The following is a 14,461-nucleotide window of genomic DNA, read 5'->3' as shown; positions in this document are numbered from 1 at the left end:
ACTTCCTATTTCCAGTAGATGCATTTATGTCCGCTTTAGGTAAGCGTTAGAAAAAGTAATTACTTCAACACCCCCTTGAAAACTCATGAGGAACCAGTGAATCTCAAATAGAACTATAGTTAAGAAGTGAAACCTGGTGTGGTAGCAACGACTTCTGACCCGTACAATAGTCTTGGATTGGAGGAGGCTGTATCTACAGAATGAAGGGAGAAGCGCTGTAAAGCTGAGTCTACTTACTCCAACGGCCACGTGGCTCTACCTCCAACCTAGCAGGCCATCAAGGCCATTGCATACAGAAATTACTTAATTATCAGGCTGTCTGCTTTGTACTGAGGAGTTTAGCATTTCCCTAAGCTGCTGAGTACAGCAGCACAATACTCCTCCCCAATACAAGGAATCTGAGAAGCAACTGCTGCACAGACACCTTTAGAAATAGGAAAAATCTGGCAGACATACACAAAGATGATGAGCTTAAGTTCCCTATCAGTTTCTGAATCAGGTCTACCACAATGAACCTTAAAAACACAGGGAAAGTTTACATACCAGCTTGAAGACAAAGATGAACACACTCAATTCCTTCAGTTTTCTATATTCTGTTGTGTTTTTTCATTTAACAAATAAAAATATGTCAGAATATGTGACATAACTTGGGAAACATCAGTTTCAAGAATCCAGCTAAGAATCCGCTCTTATGAAGCTAGTTAGCTGTAGAAGATATTGGTAGGAAGTGCTGCTGTGCCTAGTGTTTAAATAACCTCAAGTAACATTTCTAACTGCTCCAGACATCACCCTTCTCCAGAAAGTAAAACTGAAGAATGCTACGCTTAAATCTGGTCTACTACTTTGTTTTAGGATACTGTACTCTTTTTTTACCATTAGAAATTATACCAGACAGGAAAACTCTTTAGTGCTAATGTAATCTAATCTACAGTTGCTGAAAGTGTAGAATTACTAAGAAGCAACCCTCTCCATCAAGCATAAGCTCTGAGCACCCTTCCCTCTCATTCAAAGCCTTAGTTAATTCTCCTACCTCTTTCCTCACCAAACCCCTATTTTCCCCTAAGATAATTCTCCCCTCAATACAGCAACCAAAACGGGACAGAAGACATCATTTACACATATCTTAAGTTTTGGTGCAGTACTGCAACAACTGACCAAGAAATCCTATTTCAGTAAGACATTTTCCTAGCCTGCACTTAATAGCAAGGTAACTTATCTCTCTCAAATACTACATGAACAGTTTTCTCCACAGCTGGTATAAATCCACAAGAAGCAAAAAGAATGACTCGCAATACTGCAATCAATGTTAAAAGTTTAATGTTCCTGCTACACACTACCTTTCAGAATTGCTGAACAGAAGTATCGCCGATCACAAAACTATGCTAAGCACCAAAACAGTTTTTATTTAACAGATGCCATAAGAACTGGCACCTCAATTTGTATGATTATATCCTTCCCTTTGCTGCAGTTTGGGGAGCACGAGAACTGCTGATTTAGAACGAGCCAAGTCAACCTAGAGAGCTTACCAAAATCTGCGGACAGAGATGGATTCATGGCTCTGGATCTTGCAGGCTGCAGGTGAGCTTTGACATCTACCACACTCCCCTTTTCAAATACTATATCTCATTATACAATATGAAGATATTAATGAGAAAGCAATCAAAACACAAGTCAAATTTCTTAAGAACCATGACTTCTGAAATTCAGTAGCTAACTTTTAATGGTGCTTTCTCTCAAGATGCAGTTGCCAGATGTTGTTAATAAAAATGGGCTAGATCTAAGTAAGGACTTCAGATACTTTTTATGTCCAAAAGTATGAACCCTAAAGCCCCATGCTGCTGCTCAAGCTCATAGCATACCATGAGTTTGGTCTCCACATGCACTGACATTCAAGTTTAAGCTTAATCTTCGAAGACATTCAGAGAAGAGACCAAGTGATACCCAAACACCTGGCAGGGTCAGTGCCTCAAAGGACAAGCATATTCTGTCAGGATTTATCATGACAAACACAACCGCATCCACTTTAACATACAGCTACTGTAGAATGTGATGTTAACCTTTCGTTATTGTGTTTTTATATGCTATGACCTATGAGTTACCTAAACAACACTTAAGAGCACAGCTTCAACAGTAGTTTTATATACAGCTATAGGTAACAAGAGCTCCTGCCAAATCCATGAATATCTGGAGACAAGAAAGATTAAGCCTGACAGGGATTCTGAAATTAAGTAGTGTAGTATTTAAGCATTCAAGGAATAAAAACATAAATTAAAAAAATAAATTTATTCAGAGCACACTAGACTTTCATCCTCAGAGGGGAGCTGAGGATTCAGAAGGGCACCTGGGATAAGCTTTGTTCTGTATTACCTACCTACTTCTCCCAGCAAGAAACATGGTAGAGAAACTCTTACACCAACTTCATCCTCATGTGGCTGTTGTCTCCTGCTAACCCTGCTCTTTTCAAACCTTTACGGCTAGGTCAGTATATCAGTGGTGAGAAAAAAAAAAAATTAAAAAGAACAGCTACAGCAGAAATAGAACCATGCCTAGGCTGGGAATTTCTTTCCAACCCTATGAGGGTCTTCCTGTGTCTCAAAAAGCTATCTGGGTACTTTCTTAGAAGATCAGAACCTTCAGTTATGTGAAGGACAAGACTGTGCAGAGTAGAGTAGCATCTTAATGACTGGGAAAACTCAAATGGAAAATATCAGTTCATAGTCTCTTCGAGAGATCAAATCCACATATCAAGAGCATCTCCACTGCTAGGTGGGAAGAAAGACTAGTATAAGAAAGATCTTTTAATCCATATGTTTCAACTGACAATGAATATCCAATATGGAAAAACTATGAACCAGAATGTGCAAACATAAGCTTAGTGAACAGAACGTTAGGTGAGGAGAGAGGAACTCCTTGGGGTTTGTTTCCTCCTCTGTAGATGCTTGACACAGTGAGTACAAACTAGATTACAGCTAAGTGTTCTAGCACTCCCTTAGCCTGAAGGGCAGATTTTGTTCAGGACACCCTAGCTGTCTACAGACTGGAAACACAAGGCACTTTTCTTGGCTCCAGATTTCATCCTAATAACAAATGTCTCAGTCAGGCATGGCAATACCGAAGTCCTTTATCAGATCTAGTCCCACTTCTAAAATATTGTCTTCTCATAATGGCAGTATTAACCAATCACTTGAAACACCTAGCTCAGATTCACAAGTATCACACTGCAAATGGGAAGTAAGGATGGAGCTTTTAAACTATTGTCTTTATTTTTTAAATGCTACATAATTTACTTTTCAGTAACTCTCAACTTTTGTTTCTAGTAAAAAGTGAACTGCAGCATGAAAGATATATGCCTTACCAGTTTACACATGCAGATACACACATTATAATGAAACAAGACTAGCTTCTGAAAATACTAGGTTTTATTCACACCCCAGTGGTAAACAATAACCTTAATATGATGACTAGGTTTCTTCTGTAGATCACTGTCACATAAAATACAAAACCCATAGCATAAACAAGCTGACAGTTATGAATGTTTAATGTGGTCTTGTTGGAAATTAAACAAGTCATACTAGTCTTCTCAAGTAGTCAAATTCAAAATGCATCATCATCATCTCCTAGTTAGTACAAGTCACTGCCATTTCTATAACAAAGTAATGAAGGCACAGCTAGTGCAAGCAGACTTAAACCCATTCAGACTACTGGGCTGAAAAATACTTTGGTTGGTTCTTCAGGAGAGAGTTTTCTCTAAACAAATATTGGTCTCAGTTAAGAGGTCTGATGATCTTCACAGCTGCAGTCTAATAGCTACATGACAAGGACTTCACAAGAACCAAACTATGTAGCAATGAATTAACATTCATGCTTTAGGGGATTTACTGCATTCTACATATTGGCAGAAAATTATACTGTTAAAATGCTAGGTAGATTGAACCTACATTTTAAACTGGTTCTTATGTGTTTGATTTCTTTTTTTAACAAATTGGTTACTTAATTCTACCAAGATACAAAACATAAGGCTGTAAGTAACTAATAGTTGTGTTTAGGCTATTACAGTGCAGGTAATCCTCAAGGCCACATACACACTGCTTCACTGCTGCTTGCATTCTGCTGGGTTTTGATCCTTCTGTTGAGAAAAAAGGAAATATCAGTTTACAGATATCAGTGTTGTAAAAAAACCTATTAATATTGCTAAGCATACATTTTCAAGTTCTAGCACTCAAGTTCTTTCATCTTTTCCCTTAAACTAACAGCCTAGTATTAGTAATATTGCTGTCTTTGGATGTGGCAACATCCACAGTGCATTTATTGGGGCTTTGTTAGTGCATAGCTATGATCCAGAACAAAAATCAATTTAGAACTAAGTGTGGTAGGATCAGACACTAAAACTGGAAAAAGGAAGAGGAATTTATGCACAGTAACAGACAACTCTTGTTCAGAAGAAGCATCCAAGCCTTCTACACAATTTGAAGCACAGGAACCCCTGTGGTCAGTAACAGGGGCACAGCCATACTCCAGAAGCCACTGTAGAACAACACAGTGGAACATCAAATCATGGTACAACCTTAACATTCTAAAAACATTTTGCAACAAATTCCAGTTGTTAGAAAATTCTAACGTGGAAAATTTCTTACATTATATTGAAACAGACAACCAACAGTATCTCACAGTAACATGGGAATTTAAGGAAAATGCTTTCTGGGGGCAGAGTTCAGTTGCAAATTTTACTGCACTACCTTGGATTGGATAGCTATTTTCTATGACCACAGTGCTTTAATAAATTTAGCTGGCTTTCAGCCTGTGATCAGCTTACAACTATTTATTCTTATGTTTATATACTATAGTACCACTACTGTCTCTAGCCCTTTGGCAGTTCTCTCTGAAACTAAGCATAGTCTTGCCCTTTCTCAATTCTGTTTAGCCTAGAAAAGCAATCTGAAATGGTGGGAGTAAGAAGTCCATCTTGCAGCTGTTTCATTCCGATTCCAAAACTTTCTTGAATAGGAAGCAATTTGAATATGCTATAGTAGATGAAAGATCACCAACATGCTGTTGATTTACAGTTGTATACCCTACAGCTTTCTAGGTACAATGCTAAGATTATGTAATTCTTTCAATAGCACTTTGTAGCTCAAATAATTTCTACTGAAAAATATGCTGCCTCCTTATTTGAAATTGCAAGTACATTTCACAGCAGATGATATTTTCAGTTCACAGACTTCATTTTCATGACTGCAACTTTCACCCACCACCATCAGATGCTTTCAGGTAGCCAAACATGCCTATCCCTCAGCTAGGAAAAAAGATATGAATTGAGAGTGGCTCACAATCACTTTTCCAGCAAACTGAGCCTGACTAGTGATTTGCCCTGCCCATGGAATAAGAAAGCTGCCAGTTGCTCTTGAGTGTTCACATTTTAGTACTTGGCTGTAGATGCATTCCTGAACCTTGACTTCTGCTACCTCAAACAATAAAAGATTTGCTAGCATCTACCCTGAAAAAGCCTGTTTTGTACGCTGCTGGGAAAATCTGCCAAGAGTCAGCTTGTGAAAAGTTCCCAAAAACTAAACCTGGATTACAGAGTTCTCTGCATGTCCTTAAAACGGTTATAGAGCATTTTGACCATTAGCAGCAAGTTACTGCAAGACTATAGAAAACCAAGCTTGACTAATTTCAGTGATCAAAGCCAAAAGTTACTTTTACAAAATTAATCTTGGAGAAAGAACTTGAAAAAAAGTTGCTCTACCAATATTAGTCTGTCAAAACTGGGACTGAAACAGCCTCAGCCAAAACATACTCACACCACAGGAAATATTGATTAAATACTTAAACTAAAAATCAAGATTTAGCCTACATAAAATTGTAATTGTATGCATGCATACACAAACTTCAAGCATTCTTTTTAGTTCCTTACTTTTGGGTCATAGTCAGGATCATTTTCTTCATCTGCTTCTTCTTCCCCCTCCTGAAAGAAAACACTTGTTTGTATTTCTCTGGCTTATCCACACATGCAGCTTCCTGAGCCATTTTCAAGATAATAAAGATTAAATTATACTATTAAATTACCATTTTAAGTTATGCACATTGTATTAGTTTGCCTTCCACAAAGCACATCACCTTCTGACATCAGTGAAGTTACAACTTGTTAAGGTACTTAGGGCTGTCTCCCTATTGTTTTTGTTGGGGTTTTTTAAAATGTTCACCCTAGACCCACAAAACAAGGTGTTGTATCTTACATTCATAATACTTAAAACTTAAGTGTCCTGAGCATTCAAAAGCCAAAGGTACTCTTATTCCAGACAAACTACAAAAAGGAAACTATTTCAGTCAAGGCCGTATGTCAACTTACCTCATCATCTGCCTCTTCACCTTCTTCATCGTACTAGGAGAGAAAATAAATGGTTTTGATAGTGTCATAAATGCAGCCATTTATGGCTCAAGTAGAGCCAGATAACTCAAGTACGTGTCAGAGACCACACTCTATTGTGCTCTAAGAGAACTTCCTCTATCTGACAAATTTTAAAATGTTTTATGCATCAGCATGAGCAATGTCCAGTCTCTTAAACTATGCTCTGGCAGAGAAAACTGTCTACCTTAAGTCCCTTACATGAAACATTGGAAGAGCTCATTAAACTGTGCTATAATGCCTCTGGCCAGTAGAGTGTCTCAAAGTTAAAGGCAATCTCTACAGTCAGTCACTTCCCTCTTCCACTGCCCCTAGCCAAGGCTTTGGACTAAGGGCCACCATTTTACATGCTAAAAATTAATTTTAAGACAGGACTTATCCAAGCTATCTTAACTGTCAAACTGTCCTTGTTTGTGCAGTGGCAGGGAAGAGAAAATATTTTGCCCATATAAAGTTCTGATGTTTTCTGGTTTGTTTTTCAAGATTAGCTCCTTTAAAGGACTTTTGCAGAGCTTGCTTTCAACATTTCTGCATGCTTTGAATGTGCTTATCTACAGTTTTCTACTGAGTGCCCTCCTGAAAGGATCAGGCTTGAATCTCAAGGAATTTGGTAGTCCAGTATCACTGTAAGCACAAAGAACAGGCTGAGCAGCTACACAGACTTCTTCTCTGGCAGCTCATCATAGTTCTACTGAAGTGTTGGGTATGCCACCCTAGGAATGCCTTATACACAAAATTCTACTCAGACATCCTCTACATGTTCAGCTTCTACCAGTACTTTTGCCACAAAACTCTGAAGTCGCTGCTTCAAATATCAAATATCAATTACTGTCATGCTGCTCTACTGCTCTAGGAAGCTCAGCTGAAATCAACATTGATACATCCCATTCTAAGGATACCAATGTTGTAAGTCAGAAATCAGCCACAGTCTTTAAGCACCATTCTTGTGATGTTTTTAGCATTTCGAAAGACAGTTATACTTACATCATCATCATCATCTTCAATAGCTTCTCCTGTGAAGTACAATACTGATCGGGGGACTATACGTTCACGCAAGAAATGACCTATTTCAAAGTCTGCAGCAAGGATTGCTTCAGCATCGTCATCCTGCATAAAACAACGTTATTTCCTAAACCATAAGCTAGCAACTACTTTTGACAGAAAAACACAAGTTGCACAGACTTTGATGTAGCCAAATTTACACAGATCCCATGTGTTGACTTGTTTGGTACTCCTAATAAAGAAAACACAAATACATACTACTCATCACAAGTACTCTCAGTTAAATACAGAAACAGTTAGAGCTGAAGCTGTTAAATGGATTCCCAAAAAATTTTAACAAACACTTTGTATATAAAGGTATGAAACATCAATACTCATGTTTCCCCTCCATCACTGTATTTTAAATAAGCCAACTTACCAGGTCTCCACTTTCAGGAACTGTAGGAAGAAAAAAAACCAAAACAAACAAGTGAGTGAAGTACATACTACATTTAAAGTTAATGCAGATAAAGTAATGTTCAGTTTACCTTCAGGAGGACTAAAGAAGTTGAAGAAAGAGTCATTGGAAACAGTTTTTGTCACTGTTCTAACTGTTCCACGACCCTTATGCTTCTGCTTCTTCTTAATGGTTTTCAAAGTAACGTTCTTTCCTTTTTTCCAGTCTATTTGGCAACTGAAGAAGAAAAAGAAAAAAACAAATAGCTGCAGCTTAATACCATTCCACTTGTTACAGGTACCTACTGAGACTATCACAACTACAAGGAATATAGTGAATAGAAAATATTAAGATAATATTGATACAGTGCGACCTTTTCATTAGTTTCTATGTTGAGAATAAGCATAACAGGTTCATTTTAGGATTTAAGTGTTTTTATCCAAAAGTTTTTCCTTCCCCACTCAATCTCTGAAATGCTAGTTTTCATTAGCTATCAAGTTCTACCTAGTTTCCTAGAAAATAATATCATCACACTATTTTTAGAGCTACCTATCCATTATAACGTAATGTCTTGTTTGGTCATGTTAGGAATATGCCAAAGTCCACCACACCTATCACTGTAATCACTAAGTCCTTAAAATAATGCATCAAGCAGGTGTGCAGATTTTGGTTGGTTTTTAGTTGATTGTTTGTGAGGTTTTTGCCTTATTTTGTATTGTTTCTTTCGGGAGTTTTTATTTGTTTGGGTTTTGTTGGGTCTATCCTGCTTACAGAGCAAAATTATGCCCACAGGCTTGTCTCACTCACAAAGAATTCTAGGAACATGTAAATAAAAGTCAATCAGTAAGACCATCCACATTTGCAGAATTTTCTGATTAGATTCCTTTAAAGCTCAAAGGAAGGGAGTGAGTTGTTTTGGAATAAGAGGAGACTTAGTTAAGAGACAAAATAAGGACTACGAATAAATAATTTTCACAGAAGCAGAGTGTCATCTTACAGTGACCTCTATCAGGATTTATTCTTTTCAAAACCAGTCTGAACTGAGGAAGACAAAACACTTTTATCAAAACTACTCAAGCACTTAAGACTAAATCTTACAGGACATCTGCAGAAATATGTCACATTAAGCGATTGGGAAATGCAGTGGTAAATAAATAACTGCAGATTAATATATGTCTAAAACCAACCCTGACTACGCAGTGACAGATTCTAAATTAGCTATCACTCAGAAGAGCAGTCAGAACATTAAACAGACATTAAGACAAAAGCAACTGAACAGGCCACGATGCAGAGAGCCCTGATGTACCCATAAGGCTAATTATGTACAACTCAGGTTTCTCTTGTCCTGTTCACAAGAAAAGGGACACATACAGGATAAAGAGGTAATTTGGTGTGAGGAATAACAGCTTATTTAGAACAAAAGACATCACTGAGAAAGTAATGTGACAGCTCTTTAAAATCATGAGGAACCTGGAGTTAACAGATGACTGTTCTCAATTTCTCAAATAGATCAACTGAAAGAGACTAAGAGGCAAACATTCAACACTTATAAAACAAACTGGGCAACTGCAATATAGAAAGTAAAACTGGATTAGACTTCCCAAAGTGCAGAAATGCAAAAAGATTGGGAACTACAGGCCAGTCAATCTCACCTTTGTGACCAGCAAGATCACAGAGTGGATCCTCCTGGAAACTATGCTAGGGCACATGGAAAATAAGGAGGTGATTGGTGACAGCCAACACACAGCTTCACTAAGGGCAAATCATTCCAGACAAATTTGGTGGCTGCCTATGACAGGGTTAGTGTTGGTGGACAAGGGAAAAGCAACTGACATAACCTACCTGGACTTGTGCAAAACATCTGACACTGTCCCAGAAGACATCCTTGTCTCTACATTGGAAAGACATGGATTTGACAGATGGACCACTCAGTGGATAAGGAATTGGCTGGATGTTCATACTCAAAGAGTTGCTGTCAACGGCTCAATGCCCGAATAGAGAGCAGTGACAAGTGGCATTCCTCAGGGGTCGGTACTGAGACCAGTGCTGTTTAACATCTTTGTTGGAGACATGGACAGTGGGATTGAGTGCACCTTCAGCAAGTTCGCTGACGACACCCAGCTGTGTGGTGCAGTCGACACACTGGAGGGCAGGGATGTGCCATCCAGAAGGGCCTTGGGAGTCTTGAGAGGTGGGACCATGAACCCCATGAAGTTCAACAAGGCCAAGTGCAAGGTCCTGCCCATGGGCTGGGGAAATCCCAAGCACAAATACAGGCTAGGTGATGAGTGGATTGAGAGCAGCCCTGCGGAGAAGGACTTGAGAATAGTAGTGGATAGAAAACTATGACCCAGCAATGTGCACTCACAGCCCAGAAAGCCGACTGTATCCTGGGCTGCATCAAGAGAAGCATGGCCAGCAGGTCAAGGGAGGTGATTCTCCACATCTGCTCTGCTCTTGTGAGAGCCCACCTGGAGTGCTGTGTCCAGCTCTGGGGCCATCAACATAAGAAGGCCAGCAAGTCCAGAGGAGGGCCATGAATATGATGAGGGGGCTGAAGCACCTCCCTCATGAGGACAGGCTGAGAGAGTTGGGGTTTTTCAGCCTAGAAAAGAGAAAAATCAAGGGAGACCTTAGAGTGGCCTTCCAGTACTTAAAGGAGGCCTACAGGAAAGATGGGGAGGGACTCTTTATCAGGGTGTGTAATGATAAGATGAGGGGTAATGGGTTTAAAGTGAAAGAGGGTAGATTTAGATTAGATATAAGGAAGAAATTCTTTACTGTGAGGGTGGTAAGACACTGGCACAGATTGACCAGAGAGGCTGCGGATGCCCCCTCCCTGGAAGTGTTCAAGGCCAGGTTGGACGAGGCTTTGAGCAATCTGGTCTAGTGTCCCTGCCTATGGCAGGGGGGTTGGAATTAGATGACCTTTAAGGTCCCTTCCAACCGAAATCATTATATAATTCTATGATTAAAAGAAGTGATCAAACAAATTTTGAAAAAAGCTATCAAGGCCTACAAAAAGATAACACTACCCTCCTTCCAATTCAGCTTCAGTGATTGCAGAGCATTATTTCTAGATAAAACCTCAGATTATTTATATCCATGTATAATATATACACTTATAAATTATATAATACAAAACATAGTTTTATGTATTGCATAAGTTACTGAAGAACTCAAGTCAAACCCATCTATTTACAAGTTATTAGGTAGGAGTATCTTTTCCAGCACTTTTCCAAGAGGCTGTAAGTCTTCCTTAGCATTATCCAACTGCTACATAGCATTGGAGTTATTTATTAGCACTTACCCTGTACAACCCATGATTTCTGGTCCATCAAAGGAGAAGGGATCAGAATCATCCGGCTCTGACCTCATTCTGTATGTCTTTGTCAATACTTCATTTGTGAAGTAGTCATTTGGTTCAAAATGAAATTCTAGTGTGAAACTCTTAAAAAGAATTGCAGAGCGATAAACTTTAGCAATTTAGCAAGACATACCTTTAACTTCTAAATATCTAAAATCCAAAACAAAACATACATGTGAAATGGAATATATCCATCTCCTCCAATACTGAAATAGCACACATATGTAACTTATTCTAGAATTTGCTGTCCCAAGTTGTACAGTAAATCTTCAAATGTTTTAATCTATCATGTTGATCTTGTGCTTATTAGTTAATATACTGCTTGCAGTAATGACAAGATCTGACAGTGTACAGCTTTCCTGGTGCTGATGTATAGAGAACTTCTAAATTTAAAATATTAAAACTTAGCAACCTATCTGACTTCTGGCATGGAAATTATATCCCATTATAACAGTTATACAAGAAATACCTGAAGGTATCAACATTTAAAGGTGAAACTTAGTCATCAGATATTAAGGCCAAGTTATTAACTCATCAGAATTTGAAGGTGAAATTAAGTATAAATTCATTCATACGGTACTGCAAGACTAGCACTAGTACTTGTACTATTTTTCAGAAAACAAGAAGCAGCTGCATATTTCTCATGATTGCCCCAAGACAACTGGCTATCACAGACCATGCTACCGATACACAAATAAGGCTTAAGATAACACAAAAGTAATCTTGTTTAATAGGTTAAACTAACCATAGGCTGTCCAACTTCTGAAAATTTCACTTTTATATCTTTTAAGTGTTTCAGAATAGGTTCATCATGTTCCTGTGAAAAAGACACAATTTATTAAATTTTCATAACATTACATTGTACACAGATTTAAGACCCTGCAGAGAGATAAAAAGCTGTATTTAGAAAGAGTTTTACATAGGACAAGAATCTTGTTACAGAACTGACATTTTTGTGAACGTGACCAACAGATGGCAACAATGGCTGCACAGTTTCCACTGCAGTACACAACCTACAGCTGTGCAAACACTAAGTACAGTTTTTAGCAAAATCTAATACCCATCTCATACATTTCTATAAGCACACAAAGTGTATTAGTAAGGTAAAATCAGTTCAGCTAACAGCAAGAAGGTATTTCAGAATGCTCTGTGCTCTCAGCTGCATAAAGTACCAAAGTACTTATTTCATTTTAGCTCTCCAGACACATCAAGTAACATACTGTTTCTACTCCTTTCTTAAAGACACTTGGATTAAGTACTAATGCAAATTGAAACAAGCCTTGACTACCACCTACCTGAACCATATCACTGAGCAAGTCCACATTCTTGAATACTGTCAGCCAAAACTCAGGAATTCCTTTAGGGTCTTCTTTTTCTTCATCTTTTTTTTCCTCTTCAAGCTTGGCCTTCTCTTTCATTTCCTCCTTAATAGAATAAAAATATTAGTTTGTCTTAATTTTAAAAGAGTGTCCACAAAGTTTGTTAACAGTTTTATGGTGATATAAGTACAGACTAAGTTTCATGTGCATCCTCCTTTAAGCAATTAAGAATTTTTATCATTATTATAAACAAGTAATCATTATGCACCCAAATTTTTTTCAAGACTTAGTTACTGTAGTGAGATATTGATGAGAACCAATTAAGATACTCACTGAAAGTTCTTCTTCGACATCTGCTTTCCATTCACATTCTTCCTCTGTAGGTTCATAAATTGCATTGATGATTTCACTTCGCTGGAAGATTAAACCAAGAACATTTTTCACACTTCCTAGTCATTGCAACCAGTAGAGTCCTAACAAATAAATTCCTAATCTTAAAGTTACACAATTAGTAAATACATTAACTATTTATCAGAACTTTCCTTCTGGCTCTAGAAGACAACTCAGCAGTTATGAGTTTTTCAACACATTAAAATAAGCACCAAAGCTCCAGAAAGGTTACCATACCATCTAACATCTGCTTAGTTAACAAGATGAGGCCTGGTACATTCAAGTGATTTCAGTAACCATGGTACAGACTGAACCTTTCACCCCCTTCATCTCAGTGGATATTCACATGGATGGGGGAATTGTATCAACTGAATTCAATGGACACATATGAGAACAAAGTAATTCAGAACATGCATAAACTTCGGTTTATGTTCCCTTGGTGTTTTAGCTAAAGCTTTTAAGTACAAATCAGATTATCATTAAAATACCTTGTCAAATAAGGGCTGATAGAGAGCAGCATACTTTCTTTCCAGCTCATGAACTTCCTCATAGAACTTTGCTTCTATCTGTGCACACTGAACTTGAAGGTTCTTGAGAGCATTCACACGTCTTTTAACGACTTTAGGCAAGCTGAAATATTCAGTGACAGAACTGTTACTAACACTGCATTTTAAGCACATATTGACCCCTCCCTAACCACTCCCCTTGCAAGTTAACCAACTTACATTAAAACAGATTTTATGCTCTATTTTAAGCTTTAAAAAGCTGTACAAATCAAAACTATGACCCACTGCAACATGCAGATTGAAACTGTTAACACAGGCTTTTAAACTGAGGCTTACCCTCAGTTAGAACTGGAGTAATCAAAACACCTGGGTCAACCATGGGACAAACTTGTACAATAAAACTTCATACTAAAAACAAGTCTTACATTATCAATGAGCAGCATAGTAAATTCATATGATTAAGCACAATTAATAAAGGTCTTATCACTAATTGGCTTGGTTTTATGAAAGAAATTTCAAGACAATTGAGTTATTCTAACACACTGTCAATCCCAAAGTGAGCCAGAACTGTTTTGCTAAATGAGCCACTATTATACATGTGTAAAAGGAAAGCAATTAATGCAATCCTCATTATAAATACCTGTCAGCTACCACTCTTTAATACTAGTTTCACTTTAGTAATCTACTCTAGCACAGACTTACTGTTAGGACAGAAAGCTACCTACATCAAGCCTACTGGTGAGATTCATGGGGCTGACTGCTGACAGCCTCTATTGCCTGTAAGGTGGGCCAAACCCCAGCATATGGCTACAGAAGATTACTATGTTGACTTCCCATGTTTATTTTATTTAAGCAGTTGTGTCACATTATTTAGAACGCAGTAGTAGACAACTGCTTTTAATTGTTAGGACCAGCTTCACGTTAGAGAAAGTAAACAAGAATGTATCAGCTTAGTTGAACACTGAAGGTTCATACTAAAGCTATCTTACCTCTATGAGGTAGGACAAACACATGTTCCCTTGTTCACTTTAAAAT

The 14,461-nt window shown here is 37.9% G+C and overlaps 1 protein-coding gene across 4 annotated transcripts in view; it reads right to left on the bottom strand.

Moving 5' to 3' along the window:
• Positions 1–1,300: 1,300 nt before the first annotated feature.
• NAP1L1 (nucleosome assembly protein 1 like 1) overlaps positions 1,301–14,461 on the bottom strand; it is a 32,613-nt gene continuing 19,452 nt past the window's right edge. The window contains exons 5-15 of one of the 4 annotated variants that reach the window (XM_074902842.1): positions 13,409–13,550; positions 12,864–12,944; positions 12,507–12,635; positions 11,957–12,028; positions 11,155–11,294; positions 7,936–8,081; positions 7,827–7,846; positions 7,391–7,513; positions 6,350–6,382; positions 5,915–5,965; positions 1,301–4,123 (exon numbers count right to left, since the gene is read on the bottom strand). In XM_074902842.1, coding sequence (XP_074758943.1) covers positions 4,091–4,123; positions 5,915–5,965; positions 6,350–6,382; positions 7,391–7,513; positions 7,827–7,846; positions 7,936–8,081; positions 11,155–11,294; positions 11,957–12,028; positions 12,507–12,635; positions 12,864–12,944; positions 13,409–13,550 — 970 coding nt within the window. In that variant the 3' untranslated portion in view covers positions 1,301–4,090. Of the gene's footprint in view, positions 4,127–5,914; positions 5,966–6,349; positions 6,383–7,390; positions 7,514–7,826; positions 7,847–7,935; positions 8,082–11,154; positions 11,295–11,956; positions 12,029–12,506; positions 12,636–12,863; positions 12,945–13,408; positions 13,551–14,461 lie in introns of all 4 variants that reach the window. The other 3 variants (XM_074902841.1, XM_074902840.1, XM_074902839.1) reach the window with 3 other exon arrangements.

Source organism: Athene noctua, chromosome 3 (assembly GCF_965140245.1).
Source record: "Athene noctua chromosome 3, bAthNoc1.hap1.1, whole genome shotgun sequence".
NCBI classification, from domain to species: Eukaryota; Metazoa; Chordata; class Aves; order Strigiformes; family Strigidae; genus Athene; species Athene noctua.
The sequence above is the reverse complement of the archived record's forward strand: the minus strand, read 5'-3'. Positions and strand labels throughout refer to the sequence as shown.